This window comes from Frankliniella occidentalis, unplaced genomic scaffold (assembly GCF_000697945.3).
Source record: "Frankliniella occidentalis isolate FOCC.00 unplaced genomic scaffold, Focc_3.1 Scaffold28, whole genome shotgun sequence".
NCBI lineage: Eukaryota > Metazoa > Arthropoda > Insecta > Thysanoptera > Thripidae > Frankliniella > Frankliniella occidentalis.
Window position 1 is genome coordinate 1,996,782 of NW_026267158.1, and position 15,658 is coordinate 2,012,439.

At 42.9% G+C, this 15,658-nt stretch overlaps 2 protein-coding genes across 2 annotated transcripts in view; both read left to right on the plus strand.

The window, feature by feature from the left end:
* Window positions 1-15,658, plus strand: part of LOC113217031 (transcription initiation factor TFIID subunit 4-like) — a 78,851-nt gene that overhangs the window by 19,355 nt on the left and 43,838 nt on the right. The window contains exon 2 of the mRNA XM_052265632.1: window positions 13,472-13,603. Within this exon, the coding sequence (XP_052121592.1) occupies window positions 13,511-13,603 (93 nt within the window). The 5' untranslated portion in view covers window positions 13,472-13,510. The remainder of the gene's footprint in view (window positions 1-13,471; window positions 13,604-15,658) is intronic.
* Window positions 6,208-7,790, plus strand: LOC127749059 (uncharacterized). The gene is made up of 3 exons (XM_052265633.1): window positions 6,208-7,084; window positions 7,340-7,456; window positions 7,543-7,790. The coding sequence occupies exons 1-3, from the start codon at window positions 6,916-6,918 to the stop codon at window positions 7,557-7,559; spliced, it is 303 nt and encodes a 100-aa protein (XP_052121593.1). The 5' UTR covers window positions 6,208-6,915; the 3' UTR covers window positions 7,560-7,790.

The following is a 15,658-nucleotide window of genomic DNA, read 5'->3' on the forward strand; positions in this document are numbered from 1 at the left end:
CCCCCCCCTAGTGCAGCACCCCCACAGGGCGGCACCACCACAGGGTGGTTCCTCCACAGGGCAGACCCATCGGGCGGACTCATCAGGCGGTCCCGCCGGCCGGACCCACAAGAGTGGATCCACGATTTGGCCGTTTCCTCGGCCGTTTCAAACTGAAAGTTTGAGCACGAGTTGCATTTGTTTGTTTCAACGATAATTTGTCTATACGTTCTTTACAAAATCCGGCCCTAATCCTGTAGACATGCACGCCGACCCTACTTTTGGCGGCGGCGGCGTGAGGGCAAAATTTAGCCGGCGGCGACGGCGTCGCCGGCGTCGCCGGCGTTCACGCCGACGGTATCATCAGCGGTGGCGGCGGCGGCGGCGGCGTTTCCGGCGCTTATTGTTCAAATGAGCGCTAATTTTGAATAGATTGAATTAAAAATGTTAAATTCACAACAATTTTAATAGTCTAGAGCATTATCGCTTCTTGTTGGAATGGTTCGGGGTAGCGAGAGGACTGCACGTTTGGTAGCCTGTCTTTGGGCACCAATTGGGCTCCAAAAGTGACGAATTTGGACCGCGGCGCCGGCTACGCCGCCGACAATTTTAACGGCGGCGGCGCGGCGGCGCGCCGCAGATTTTTGAACGGCGGCGGCGGCGGGCCAAACTATGTCGGCGGCGGCGCAACGGCGGCGCGGCGTGCATGTCTACCTCGGTCGGAGACCCAAAGCAACTCGTGCTCAGACTTTCAGTTTGTAAAACCGTATATACATTGTGGTTGGCCCCACCCCACAGGATGAGGGTGGCCCCACAGGGCGTGGAGAACAAGTAGTTTAGGAATGGTGAGGATGGCACAGGACCCCTTCACCGCCCTCGTGCCACTCATGCCACTGCGCCTCGCTCTGTCCCCTCGGCCCTTCGCATATTTCGACCTCATTGGACATAAGTGGCCCGCGGTATGTCTTTTCCAGAGAGATCGTTGTTTTTATTAATGTTATGGCAGCCTCTCTCTCTCTCTCTCTCTCTCTCTCTCTCTCTCTCTCTCTCTCTCTCTCTGTGTGTGTGTGTGTGTGTGTGTGTGTGTGTTCACGCGCGCGCGTTCGCCTGTGTATGTTCGGTATTTGCCCGTCCTTCCCCCCGAGGGAAATTCCACAATTGTTTTCGGCTCTGGGCGCTCTCGAGCGCTCTGGCTGCGGCTCGGCCAGTCAGGCCCAGCAGCGGGGAGCGTAGGATATAGGTACGTTGCGGACGCTGCACGCCAGAGTCCTTTAGGCTATTCGGCCGCGGGTGAGGTGAAAAGGAAGGAAATGAAAAAAAGAAATACAAACCGTGTGCAGAGAAAAGCGAAAAAAAGGGGGGGATAAGCCTCTGGAGCGTCGGTGGAGCGGCAGCAGAATGGAATTGCGAATGGCACGTACGGTACGGGTGGTAGGCGGGCAGGGGGAAGGGGATCGTTTCGTCCAAGAGCACATCTCCGGTTGCAGTTTAAACTTAGACTTGTGATTGGTGGCACAAAGGGACTGAGTACTCTTGATCTGCTCTAGTACTAATAGTATTTTTCTGGAGGTGAACCCTGTTTCTTGGCATCCGATAAAGGATTAAGAGGTCGAGCTGGCGCCGGCTTGTGCCTAGGAAGGGCACCGGGGCACCGTAGCCCGGCCTGCCCGTAGGCCGTTCCGCCTTTCAGCCGCTCCGTTTCACAACACTGGAACTTCAAGAATGATTAGTCCGAGAATGTGTCTTCGTCTTACCTAAAAGAAAGAAGTGACATTATTTTACTCTTGTCCAATTAGAGTGACCTTCGTTTTTCTCGCTCCATTTGAGTGATTATTCTTCAACATCGTTCAATTTGAGTGATTATTCTGGAACATCGTCCCATGTGGGGGGCAAATTTTGAATCGTCGCTCTTTTTTCAGCGATGCGTTTGCCATTCAAATGGAGCGATGTTACAAAAATCATCACTTGGTACGACTCAAATAGTGTAGAGAGACGAAAACAATCGTTTCGCTCACGAGGAGAGTGAAATTACGCATTTCATCGCTCCCCCGAGGGAAGTACAGGAGGTTCTGTATGGATTCTGTCTCTGGGTTCAGAACTTTTAAATTAAACTGTAAACGAGGAAACGCTATGCAATGTGCAGCCTGGGCACAGCTCAGCAGCAACAGCTACTTCGGAGGTTTGACTAGGCGGAGAGCAGTCGTGCTCATCACACATGCTTGGGATATTGTGAGTTTGCAGGTGAACAAGCATTCCGTCCTTGCTCGTCTGTATCTGCCAAACTCTCCTCCAACTCTGCAAAATACTTGGGGCTCTGGGAACCTGATGTAATCTGTACAGTAACAGCACCCCGCCGGGGTGCACGCTTAATGGCGCGCATCATCCCTTGATCCACTCAACTAGGTCTGCGAAATGTTATCGGACGCAGGATCGGACTGAGGAATATCAAGTCTATCAAATTAATCATCACGATAAATTATTAAATTCTTTACTCAGTCCAAAATTGCCTCAGAAATACCATGGTACCCGCATGATCAAAGCGTCATGGGGTACCAGGTTTCCAATGGACTCTTCGTTGAATAGATGGGACTGACCTTCTTTACCGTGGAACCATCAGACCCTCATGGGAACATGCTACCATCGCATATGGTTTCTTTTGCCATAGAGCATGGAGTTCCCACTCTATCATGCACAAAGAGAATCCCAAGGAAATGCAGAAAGCTGCAAAATCTTTGTTCATCGGAATATTGGCCTGGTGTGCAGCATCTACGTCAAAATTAAGTGGGAGCATTTAAAGCATATTGCAATCGGAGCCCTATTTTTTACCGTCTTATAAACGGCTTGCACTCTAAAAAAAATCAGTGCAAAATTTTGTAACATTGAAGGGAAGTTTTTTCAGTAACCAGATTACAAATTTTTGTAACATAATTTGTTACAAAATTTTGTAACATTGGGTTATAAGTATTTGCATCTACATAACAAAATCTTGCATCGTTTAATGTTACAAAATGTTGTACCCTCTGCGCTGCAAAGCTCTATACCAATGTTACAAAATTTTGCGCTCCCCATGGTGCAAAGCATTATACCAATACTGCAAATTTTTGTGATGATTGTTTCGATGTATTGCATCCATGGCACTCCAAAAAATTGTGCAGGTATCGTAAAATTTGTGTCTGGTTTGATATAGAAGTTAAGATCAATGTTATGCACTGCTGTACCATGAGACATTAAAGTGAATGTATGTAAAGTTAATGGATAGGTTCAATAAAAGCCAATACTAAGTATTCAATTAATAATTATTAACCTTGATTGCAATCCAGTACAAGAGAAAAATCAAAGTTACAATTCAGATACAAGATAAAGACTAAAGCCTGTAAAGTTTTTGACAGTAACAAAACTGGAATACATTTAAAGTATATCCAAAGGCTAAAGATGAAAATTCATAAAATCAAGTAAATTTCATAGTTAATTTCGATTTTACACAATCAGTTAAAAATTGAAATTAGATTTAAGAAATTAGTTCAATAAGTTTAAATTTAGTTAAAAATTGCAATAAGATCACATGCATCACAGTAGTATGGCCAGAGCCAATAGTCAAACACATTCAGTTTCAAAATTATTTAGTTAGTGCCTAATGTCCAGTGGCACGTATGGTGGGTCAATTGATTTGCAAGTCTCTTCACTTTGGAGTCCACCCCATCTATGTACCGCTTCTTTACAGCCCTCTTGTCACCGTCTGGGGGATTGACTTCAAGGAAATATCTATAAGGAAACCATAGATAGGAATAAAATCTTGTAATAATGGAATACAATAAGTTACAACAAACTCATATAAAACAGAATAATGTACTAACCTTTGGTAGAATTCCAGGGAACTGTGATTTGCTGGTTGATATAAGCAGGTGAAGACAAAGTAAGAAAGAATTAAAATGAGGAATCCCTCCAGAGGGCTAGATGCTGTTATCTTCAATTGACCCACCAACACAACATCACAGGAAGTGAATTCAAAAATTGATTTGCCTGTAAAAGAAAACCAATTAGTACCAAAATAAAGTAAAATGTGGTGAATACAAAAATTTTAACTCCAGATTAAGCTTAAATTACTTCATACTACTGTTTAGGAAACAAAAGATAAAACATAAATTAAAAATATGAACTGATATACATCACCTCTTATGACCAATATGGGGTATCCATTCAGATCGGAGCCAGCAGCAACTACTTCCTCTTCTGAAGCAGTATCCTAATAATGAAAAAAAAAAATGTTATTGTGAAAACATTGGGAACACAGATTTGCATGTGAACAAGTGATGTACTTACAGGAAGAAGGGCAAATAATTTGTCAAGCTTCTCATCAAGGTATAGGGCAATCATCGGAAACATTGAAATACATCTCGCTTCTATTGACCTGTTACTCTGGCTCTGGCTCAGTGCTTGTGTGACAAGAGACATCATTGAAGTAATTTTTTGAGGTACAACTTCTTTCTTTGATTCTGTTTCACTATATTGATGGATGAAATCAAAGATAGTTTTCCAATGATTACCAACATTGTTGTTGAACACAGCCTCAACATCTTTACCAAGCAAAGTTTGAGCATGTCTGATAAAATGCGTCTTTCTAAGCAATAGTGGCCAGCTTCTTACTACAGTTGGAAGATAGACTTTGAGGGGCTTACCCCGGTTTATATCAAGACGCTGAGTGGCATATGTTGCCGCCATCAGTGTATCGGCTTCTACATCTTCTCGGTTTTCCAACTCAACAGCCTGAAGTCTTTTCTCCTCTTGAGATGATGTCGTCTCTCCGAAAGGTAGGGGCACCTCATAAGCCACACAGCCGTACAGGTCTTGTTTGGATGGGGACGGAGGCAAAAGACCAAAATCTCCATCTTCTTCTTCTTCACTTCTTGAAGAAGAGCGTGAGCCCCTTCTAGTCTTGTTTTCTGGCCCCTTATTGTGGTTTACATAACCATAAATACACTGGGTAAAAGATTTATAGCCAGGGTCAGACACAGCACTCCCGATAACAACTTGAAAAAGTTTAGAGTATCTGCCTCCATCATAATCAATAATTTGTTGCGCCAAAGCTCTTGCTGTCACCTTCCTGTAGTCTTTAAGTTTCTTTAACATGTGCCTACCAACGGCATGGCAGGCCTCACGAACAGCTCTCTTCTTAATGGCAAACATATTCTTTGGGGGGTTATTTGAATTCAACCGCTCAAGAGCTTCGTCCAAGAATTCACACACATCTGTGATAGGGAATGCGAGCCTACGCCTGGCAACCGGTGTTGAAGTCTGGCTTTCAGAAGAAGAGGTGAGACTCTCTTCCAAACTATCAGTACGATCTACAACAAATTAAATAAATATTAAACAAAACAAATAGTACTACAACAGTTAAACATTTAACAAGCATGTTAAAGGTGCAAATGTTACTAACCTCTATTTAGCTCAGATCCCTGAGGTGTAGAGACATTGGGAGAGTGTGGGCTCCGCAGAGAAACATCTGTCCAATCAGCACTGTCCGTGAGCAGCATGACTTCTAGATGGACCTTGGCTTCTTTAGCTTCCTGAGCCAGCAGTTGAAATATACCATCATCATCAATCATGGTGCCATCGTTTGCTTGATAGACCTACAAGAATTTTTGAAATGATATTAGGGTTTAAGTAAGAAAATGAATAAGGGCAGTCTCATAATACTAAATATTCAACCTAACCTATTTGTAAGAAAACAGTACAGCAGTACTCACATTATAATCTCCTTCTGGAAGCTTCAGTTTCCTTTTCATCTCTTCTCTTAATTCCAGCAAATCCCCCGCACAAATAAACACTTTCTGGGAGCGGTCACCGGTTAGTCCCTTCTCAACAAACTTCGCCATGGCTAAAAACAGAAATGTAAAACATGAAACTTCTAGTAAAATGAACATGGTAAACATTAAAACTGCCAGGACGTGATAGTTCATCTCTTGCTCTCCTCTAGGGTCATTAAGGTGATGACAAAAGGCCAGGGCAGCAGAGGCCTAGGCTAGGCCAAGGCTAGGCCAAGGCTAGGCCAAGGCTAGGCCAAGGCTAGGCTTCTACTTTACAAGTGTTTCTCACGATTAACATCACGAGAAGTATGATCCTGTCACAGCGGCACTTCGAAAATAAATAAAGAGTAAATTCACGATGAAAGGAACAGCTCCAAATGCAATTAACTCTATGTTAACACATGGAATTGGGACTAGGTGCGAGGTTAGGAGGCCCATGGTACAGGCGTGAATCCCAACATTTGCATGGAAATTGAAGTGACTTACCTCAAATGCAGTTGCGAGATTAAATCCAGAGAAGTTCAGATGAGCACAGATCACACATTCCGGCACAATGGTAACGGGAATCATTTTACTCGAGTATTTGTACAACCGGCAAAAAGTTCAGACGTCACTTTACCGCTACCACTACCACACCACACGTCCACCACCACCACACTCCGCACCGCACTCCCCCTCTCTTGAACTCGAATCGCTTACAGCTGATCAGCTGATTGGCGAACACAGTACACTACAATTTTTTTAAAGATGTTTGCGTGTGTAGTTAAGCTTGTTTGCTGTTTCAATGTTTCCCTTAGATGTATTTCGGAAATCGGAGCACTTGATCTTTTTTTGTTGCTGTTTCGGCAGTGGTTGGCACCTTCGGTGTTCATATGTTTGGCTCAAACTATAGGTAACGAGGTTATAAAGGACCATGATGACATTATTAGAACTTAGAAATTGCAATCTTGGTGTGTCTGTCTGGTCCCGTGATCGGCTCGGCTTGGTACCTCACAATTGCTCCAGCTACATAGCGGTAAGCATCGTTATGTTGTTTCATGTAGAGCCTGATTCTGTGAAATTGTATGTTGTATGGCCAATCTGAACCACCAGTCAAGCACAATAATTTATAGTTTTTGTTATCCCTTCAGGAATGGCCTCCACAAATCTTTGGTTGTGTGGTTGTTTTGTGGAAACCCCAGTCAAATTTACCTTCAGGGATGTTCCCCTGACATTTCAGCGCAAGACTGGAGGTGACATTTTTTGGTTTCGGAGAACTGCAACAGGTCCTCTTGAAGTTGCTGTTGTGCTGGGAGTTGGCGGTGAGTGCAAATGTTAAGTTGTGTGGAATGCTTAGTATACTTGTGGGTTTAACCTCAAGTGTGTATTTGCTGATTGAGGTATTTTCCTGATGTAAGTGCTAATAACATTAATATACGAGGTCATCACAGACATCTAGTTGTGATAACGCCAAAAGTTCTGAGGGACAGTTCATTTTATTGTTCATGCGCACACTGGTACAAACACATGCTCCCTGAAAGTTGAATCTTTATTAATATGACCATCTCTTTTTACAGTTACCAAACATGAAGCAAAAGTTAAGGCTAATAACTACTTCAGGAGAATTGGCAGAATTCATGGTTTTGAAGACTCGTTACCAGTTCTAGAGTTTGAATGCACACAAGAAACTCAATGTAAGTTCTTTCTGTAATTTGCTTTTCTCACTGATATGTTATTGTGATCATTATTTTCACCATTATGCGTTCTTGTTATATTTCAGTTTCTGAAGATTTGTAACTTGGCTTTTATTGGCTTTTATTGACTTTTATGTATCTAAATGTAAATCTCGAAGTATCTATTTAGTTAGTTAGCATGACGCGTCCCAATTGAAGTGATATGACCTTTCAAAAAAGTAAGCTAACTGATGTTTTGTATTTCATTGTTGAATCTGTTCATGAACATTGTCAAGAGAATTTTAATGCTCGATTTGAATGTGAATATATCTTTCCTATGTTTTTAATTGTATGCGGTCTTCCATTCTATAATGTGCCTTTCATGTCCCAGTACATCAAGTTAAGTTAGCCACAAAGCAACAGACGTATGAAATTTTCAATTTGGCAAAAGCTCTTTGTCTCTCTAATATAACACAAATTTGCAATAGATTCTTCAGAAAATAAGGAATCTTGACATCTGCAAGCTGCAATACTGACAAGATAGACTTAGATAAGAACTTACTGATGCACAGCTATAATGCTAAGAATTAGTTTGATGTTCAGAGTGCAGGTGCCATAAGCATTATAAAGAAGAGCTATTTTAACAAAATACCTTAACAAATGCACTATTTTTCCTTAACCATATGGCTATGGCTTTTCTTAATCTTTTCACGATCTTTAATCAACAATTCCTTAGAATAAACTTATCCCCCAATAATAGTATTAGAGCCCTTGGCTAGAAAATGTTAAATATCTGTCCAATAAGGTGCCAGATTTCATATTGGTTCCTAAGCCAAGTCATTCTGATCACTCATGTGGTTGGGAATAAGCAATAGGCTACAAGGAGTAGATAAAGTTTATAGTAAATCTGATTTTGTATAAGTCAGTAACATTTTCTTCAGAATGTATGTTTATTGACAGATTTTACGATACAGAAGTTCAGTCAGTTTTAGATTTTAAAAGAAACATGCCAGATTACTTGAAACAACCCATATTCGAGAGAAATGCATATGTAACTAATATGATTTACAAAATAGCAAATAGTTATCTTTCAACTTAAAAACAAATAATTAGTTCACACATTTCACTACTAAAATTCAAAGGTAAAAATATTGATAAATAAATACATGAATAAATACCACAGAAAAGTGGACAGTCCATAACAAATAAAAGATTAAAAATAGGAATGGCACCTATACTTAGGCTGGTCTACAAACAATAGCATGTTTTAACTTAACATAAGAACCCAAGTAAACTTTGTGAGGATAGTATGTCAGCAGCTGGTCTGGTTTCACACAAGTAAAATATTGTGGTGTTCCTACACGGTACAATCTTTTTTTAATATCATAACTCGTCTCCAATTTTTCACAAACAAAATATACAGTGTCTTGCGAACAATCATATAGAATGATGGAAACTCTTCCCAGAGAAAGTTTGCAATCATAACTGTCTTGGTCAAGAACAAGAATATCAGACTTCTTGTATATTGTTCCTTTAATAATAGCAATCTCACACTGTTGCAAGTCTGACACATTTGGGCAAACACTACGAATTACATTCTGAATACTTGCAGCATATGTCTGTAGGCAAAGATCCGAAGCACCAAATACTTCAACCAAAGCTCTGAAATCAGCTCCACTCCGGAGGTAGCACTGCAGCAACTCATGCTTCATGGTGAGAGACAGCAAAATATTCTTGAAGTTACGGATGACACGTGCAACTCTCTTAAAAAAGGTATGCTTGGATTCAAATCGTAACGTCCAAACTTTTAACATTGGCCCAAACATGGCGAACTGCCAGGCATAGTGGGAAAGGTAATGATGCTTAGGTCTTAAATTGACATGAGGAAAGAGTTCCACTCTCATGGTGAGATATTCATCTATGATGGTATGAAGATATGGGAGATGGCTCTCATGAATCACTGGTGAACAAGAGATTTCAAAAATTTCTGTCAACAGAATCAATGCTCTGAAAACTTCATTGTCCTCATCTATATAATCAAAAACGATCAAAGGAAATAATCTCAACAATGTCCAAACTTGCCACGCTCCACCCTTGATTCTAACAGAGTCTTCTTGAACAGGGATGGGTCTATCTTTGATGTCTTTAGAACAATAAGGAAATGATGAAATGGCTTCATTCAGCTCATGATATGTAAACCATTCTGCTTCATTTACAAAGAATTTGATAAAAAGAAATAAGTCAAAAGCCACTAGCCCTTCAGCCAAGTCATGCCCTAAGCAAGAAGGAAGCCCAGGCTGGCACACATGGAATGCTTTAAGTTGATTGAACACAGAATCAAACTTCACGCCTTTATAGTTTTTCTTGTCTCTTGAACGAGATGCCATATGAACACAAAAGTTGTAAGATGCAACATTACGCAGATCAAAGCGGGCACTCTCACCATCAACTCCAAGGAAAGTATTCCTGTCACAAAAACAAAAGCGACAAAAATACACAGCTTTGCTGAAATTTTCCACAAATCCACCAAGACCGTGACTGCCAAGGTTGTCCCCAGTAACACAAACAAGCCCAACTTTCACAAATCTTCCATCAGGTAGTTTGAGTCCTCGTTCTTCTAATAATTTTAGATCTTTAACAATTCTTCCATAAACAATTTGATGATCAAAATGTTTTTCCTTACATAGAGCCACTAACTTGATAGAGTTAATGTGTGACCGAAGATGGTCAGGTAAGTTCAAGATAGAAAGATAAATAGCTAATAGTTTGTGGATACGTTTGGCCGAGCCAATTGCATTGACAATTTCAACTCCATCTTGATAGATTATTATCTTGATACACAGGGGATTTTCTTGGAAAAATGTGTTATCTTTAAAAGCTTTCCCATCAGTGACGTCAGTCAACAACCCATCAGTTCTTGATAGAGGTGGTTTTAAATCCAAGTTTAAGGACTTATCTTTAGTGAATGAATATTGAAGAGTCTTTTCAATATCCACATAATAAAAGAATGTTTTAACATTGCTGGTAATGCCTTTCTTGGTAATAGTCTTGACATATTCAATTTTTTCAGGATTGACAAAATGAAATGCCTTCTTATAGAAGTTTTTACGTTTATGAGGAGTCTTCCAATTTTGATCATACTGCTTTGTAAATGGGTCATTAGCAAATGCATACTTAACAATGCGATTTACTTTGTCAATCGAGATGTTTTCAGACTGCAAAGTCTTCATTAACTCACTTCGATAAAACTCTTTGCTCTGAGATTGTATCTTAAATATTTCATCAACTGAAAATTGAACAGTCTTTTCAGGTACAAGGAAATGGAATTCCAACTTCATACAGAACTGAGCAAAACTCTTCATAAGGCAATCATCTTCACCTTCATTTTCATTTTGATCTTCAAACAGGGGATCAGTGTCAGTAACAGTAGATTCTGAGAACAAATCTTCCTCTTCATTACTAAAATTATTCTCAACTGCTCCTGCTTCAACCTCAGGAGTGACAGATGGTTTAGCACGATGTTTTTTAGATAGATGACCAGTGAATGAACCAAGATGGTTATATTCTTTAGAGCATGGATGATGAGGGCACTTGACAAAAACTTTCATGCGTATATGAGTCTTCAAATGTTTCAGCAGTTCAGGAAAACACTCAAACTCCTTTCTGCATGTTAACACAGAACAAAGGTATTTACCAAAATTATTTGGTGCTGGTGTTGAAGCTGAAGGTTGTGAATTCCTGACTTTGAGGTGATGGACACGAAGAGTGTGGAGTCTGAGCAGACGCTCTGTAGATAAAACACTTCGGCAGTCAGGGTAATAGCCACAGTAAAATCTGTGTCTATTAATGTGACGATGGTGATAATGGTGGCTGAGATGTTCCGTGAAGTTAGTCGTTGAGAACGTACAAAAAAAGCAGCGCAACTGGGCAGCTGTAGAAACCAAACAAAAAAAAAATAAAAATAGGTTATACAGCATGTGCCTTGCCAATCACAGTTAGCTCAGTCAAGTGTTGTAACGTCAGGAAAATAAATAATTCAATGAACTTACACATGGTAATAGGCTCACTGCTGGGCGTCTCTCTCCATGCAGCATAGTTAACATCAACACTGAAACCAAGAAGTAGAAATGAGTAACAAAGTTATTAATAATAGAGCAATAGCTGACAACAAAACACGACGCAGGCGCTATCATTGTTATCATTTATTTATGTATTGAAACGTTATTTCATTGAGGGGAGACCTAAACACTCACCACGTCTGCAGGATCACAATCCCGTACAGCATCAGTTGGAAACCCATGAGTTTCTGCCACGCATCGCCCGATTACGATGAACTGCAATACCAGACAAAGATGATACGAATAAGAAGAGGTCCAAACAAAAGCACAGTTTGATCACATTTTTAGACTCACTTCATTATCACGACCGCATGGAGACAAGCCCTCCCTGCGCCCGGGACACCGCGCAAGACAGCACGCACGCTGACAGCTCACAGACTGCGAAAGCGACTTCCCCACCCTGCTTCCCCCTCGCCTGACCGAAATTTTCATACCGAAAGAGACACGGACGGAATGGGGGCACATGGCGCCATCAGAGCAGAATTTGAACACTGTCGGCAACACATTTTAGCATCCATGTTGCGAAATTTCGTATGTGGTTACACAAATTTGTTGCGGGTGCAAGACTTTGTATAAAATTATAAGAAATAACATCAGGTTTACGATAAAGAGCAACAATGTTACAAATATTTGGTTCAGTTACAAAACTTTGTAACGGTTACAAAAACCTGCATCCACATTATAACAGTTTGTACTGCAGTTATAATTTTTTGTAACAATTACAAAATTTTGTCACAGCATTACAAATTTTTGCTACGGCATCCAAGGTTACAAAATTTTGTTCCAAAATTGATATTAGAACTTGTAACTTTTTTTAGAGTGTGAGCTAGGTAAAAACGGACAACGGGATTAGGCTTTGCCTCAATTCTGAAACCCACCCAGTATGTTGTATCAGATATGAATGGTTTGTCCCGTGTGTATGTTATAGGGCGCATCGAGCGAATCAGCCACCTATGGTATTCTATCCTTACTCTGTGAATTGTGGTTGAAAACTGATGGTTATTGTCTGATGCGTATAGTTATAATTGTCGGCTGTGACTAAATTTAGAATATTGTTTGGTGCGCAACTTTCAAGCCCAAAGTCGTGTTTCGTGTTTGCCGGGTGCAGATACACGTCGCGTTGATACGTGGGGGTTGTCTCTTCGGGAGGAGAGGGGGTTGAGGGGGGGGGGGCAGTGTCACGTATCGCGCGCACGTGTTTCCTCGTTAAAGCTATGGCAGCTGGGGCCATGGTGACGTGGCTGGCCACTGCTGGCCAGGTTTGCACAGGTCGTATCGCAGAAATGAAATAAAAAATTGCGGGAAAAGTTATTTGGGGAAAAAAGTAATTGACGCAACACACGAAAAGCGATAAAATCTGATAACAGTTTGATTATGTGTTCCTGTGCGCCGTTGCGCAAATCTGGTGCAATGCGAAACCACGACCCGTGCGTGGCCTCACGTGCGAGGTCCCACGTCCAACTCTGCCCATCTCGATTTTCACCCCTCCCCTCTCCGGTTCTGGTGCCACTTTCACCTCCCGTTGCACTCGCGTCTCTTCGACCGAGCGCACACCTGTTCAATTCCTGCAATGCAAAGCTTTGCAGAAGTGCGAGGGACTTCGGTCCTTTCTAAAAATACGAAGCATTTACTTTTGCATTTGCGAAGCAATGTTGGCGATGCCAGCAATGCTTTGCATTCTGCAAAGCATCTCTTCGCAATATCGCTAAACATCGCTTTGTATAATTGCAAAGTAAATGATTTCACAGTTACGAAGGAACACTTCGCAATTTTGCAAAGCAGTGTTCAACAGGAATTTAACAGTCCATGTGTTGGGACCGGTTGGAACTTAAAAGAAAACTGTATCAGGAAATTTAACAAAACATTGTTATAAACCTGGGCATTTGTTTTGTCATCTAAATATGTCTTTGTTTTGCAGGCGAAGCTACGCTGCCTAGCAGGCCCCGGCCGTGACCCGATGTGCGGGCGCACAGACATGGCGCTCCTGCAGTCATGCTGCTGCTGGCATTCTCTGCGCAAGGGAAGCTACGCCAGCGCCCTCTACACCATGGTAAGTGGCACTCGTTGTTTCTCACCGAACGGCCGGACGAATTTGCAGATTGGCTACATCTTTTCTTCGTGGGGAAGACCGGAGACTACTTACTGGGGAAACGATCCATCGTGCGTCATGCGTAGCTCAGAATTATTGAGGGAGGAAACCAAGTGTTCACACTAAATGCCGAGGGACAATGTTTGCACGTAGGCTTGTGCACAACCAGATAAAAACCAAAACCAGATGAAAATTTGTAAAGTTTTTTTTCACCATACTGTATCTAGTCAGGCAGGAGTACAACTTGTACCTCCGTACAGACAAATTTGTATAAGATCTGTACAACGACATCTAACCTGAGTACAAAACTTGTCCCTCCCCATTTAGAGTGTAGTCAGTGGTGCTGATGGATTTTGTTATCAACCGTTGCCTCATGAATATGAGTCATAGAGCGAGGTTTTGAATGATGAGAGAAAAGGGGAAGCTAGTGTGAGGTAAGTTTATAAGGTGTCTAGAGCTCTTTATTAACATTTTCCATATCCTTGGCCAAACTCTTCCGACATTTGAGAATCTCTGTCCACGTTTGGCACATATCGTCCTCGCAGAAAGCTTTCTTTTTCTCAGTGCCGCCCCTCCCCCTCTCAATGGCGGGACGGGACGACCGCATCACATATTCCGTAGATTGATCGTTGCTATATTTTCTCCATGCAAATCCGGAGTGGCGCGCTGTGCCGGGCCCGGCTCTGCCCCCTATCCATCGCCGCCACGCACCACGACGACCTGCCGCGCCAGGCGACACCCCCGCCAACGCGCCTCTCCGCCCGCGCGTCCTCCTGGCGCGGGCAAAGCTCTCTTTAAACGTGGAGACGACGTCTTTTCCTCCGTGGAAATGGTTAGGAATGGGGCTGGTGGTGGAGGAGGGCGGCCAAGTCCGAGGAATGCCCCCTGTGCAGGCGTGGATTGGTCTGGAAGATTGGGGGGAGGAAGAAGGGGGGGGGGGGGTCACTCCCCTTGAACAAACGTGAACGACAGCGTGCTTCACCCGTAGGGGCAGCTGACTGTTGGCAGCAGGGTGAGGAAGGGGTGTCGAAACGGTTGCCTATCGAGCGGGCGCTCGACCGCCCCCCTGCCGACGACTCACTCAAACACCCCAAATATGACCCGGCAGCATCTCCAGCCCCCCTCTCTCTGATATCAGCCGTGGCAATCTGATGCAAGCAATGGAGTCGCATAAATATTTACATAAAAATATTGACGCCATCGCCACGCGTCCGGGCCTGCCTCCCTGTGTGCGCTGGCCCGCGCCAATACATAACACTATTGTCGCCCGACCCGGGCCGGCGGGGCCGACGCGAAGGGACGGGGATCCCGGCCCAAGAAGAGGAAGCGCGGGACGCCCCGGGAAGCGGCGCGCCACGGCAGGGCTCACGCCAACATATGGGGGCGGGGGGGTCGCGTGCTGAGGGGGCGCTTGCCGGCGCGTTCAGTAAGCCCATGGCGCCCGGCCGGCTGAGCTGGGGCCTAGGCTGGGGCTAGGCTGGGCTGGGAGGGAGGAGGTGCGCGGCATACTGATGGGAGAACCGCGCCCCCGGGACGCACCGCGCCGCCGCACCACGCCATCCGTGGCCGTCTAGGCGATTTCTTTCTACCTTTATTCTCTAAACGAGTAACGAACGCTTGGAAATTGATGTTTTGTAGACAGTGCCCAAGACAGTCTTTCCCAAAGGGCAAAGTCCGCACTAGGGTTGCGAAATTACCGGTAACAATCAATGTTACCGTAAATTACGGAAAAAATCGTAATTTACCGGAAATTTTGGAAAAATTGGAAAAATTCAATTTGAAGCAGAAAAATTGGCAATATACTATTCCTTGGCGATCGAAATTCTTGTGTACTGCCTCAAAAGTGACGGAATAGCCGGTCTTAGCTATACTTATTGGAATATTTGTGTTTTTCATCTTGTTCTCATCAACATCAGTTAGTTACCAGAAGTAGCACCTATAAAAATCGTTATCTAAAGCTATGCCTTTTAAACTTCAGAATAATGACAAATTTGCTATCTGGTCTCTAAAAAGTGA

What these genes read in the sequence shown, in the direction of transcription:
- LOC127749059 (XM_052265633.1), top strand. Translation starts at nt 6,916, where the DNA reads ATGGCCTCCACAAATCTTTGGTTGTGTGGTTGTTTTGTGGAAACCCCA. An exon ending in TGTTGTGCTGGGAGTTGGCG is followed by an intron (nt 7,085 to 7,339) that starts GTGAGTGCAAAT and finishes CTCTTTTTACAG; the next exon opens with TTACCAAACATGAAGCAAAA.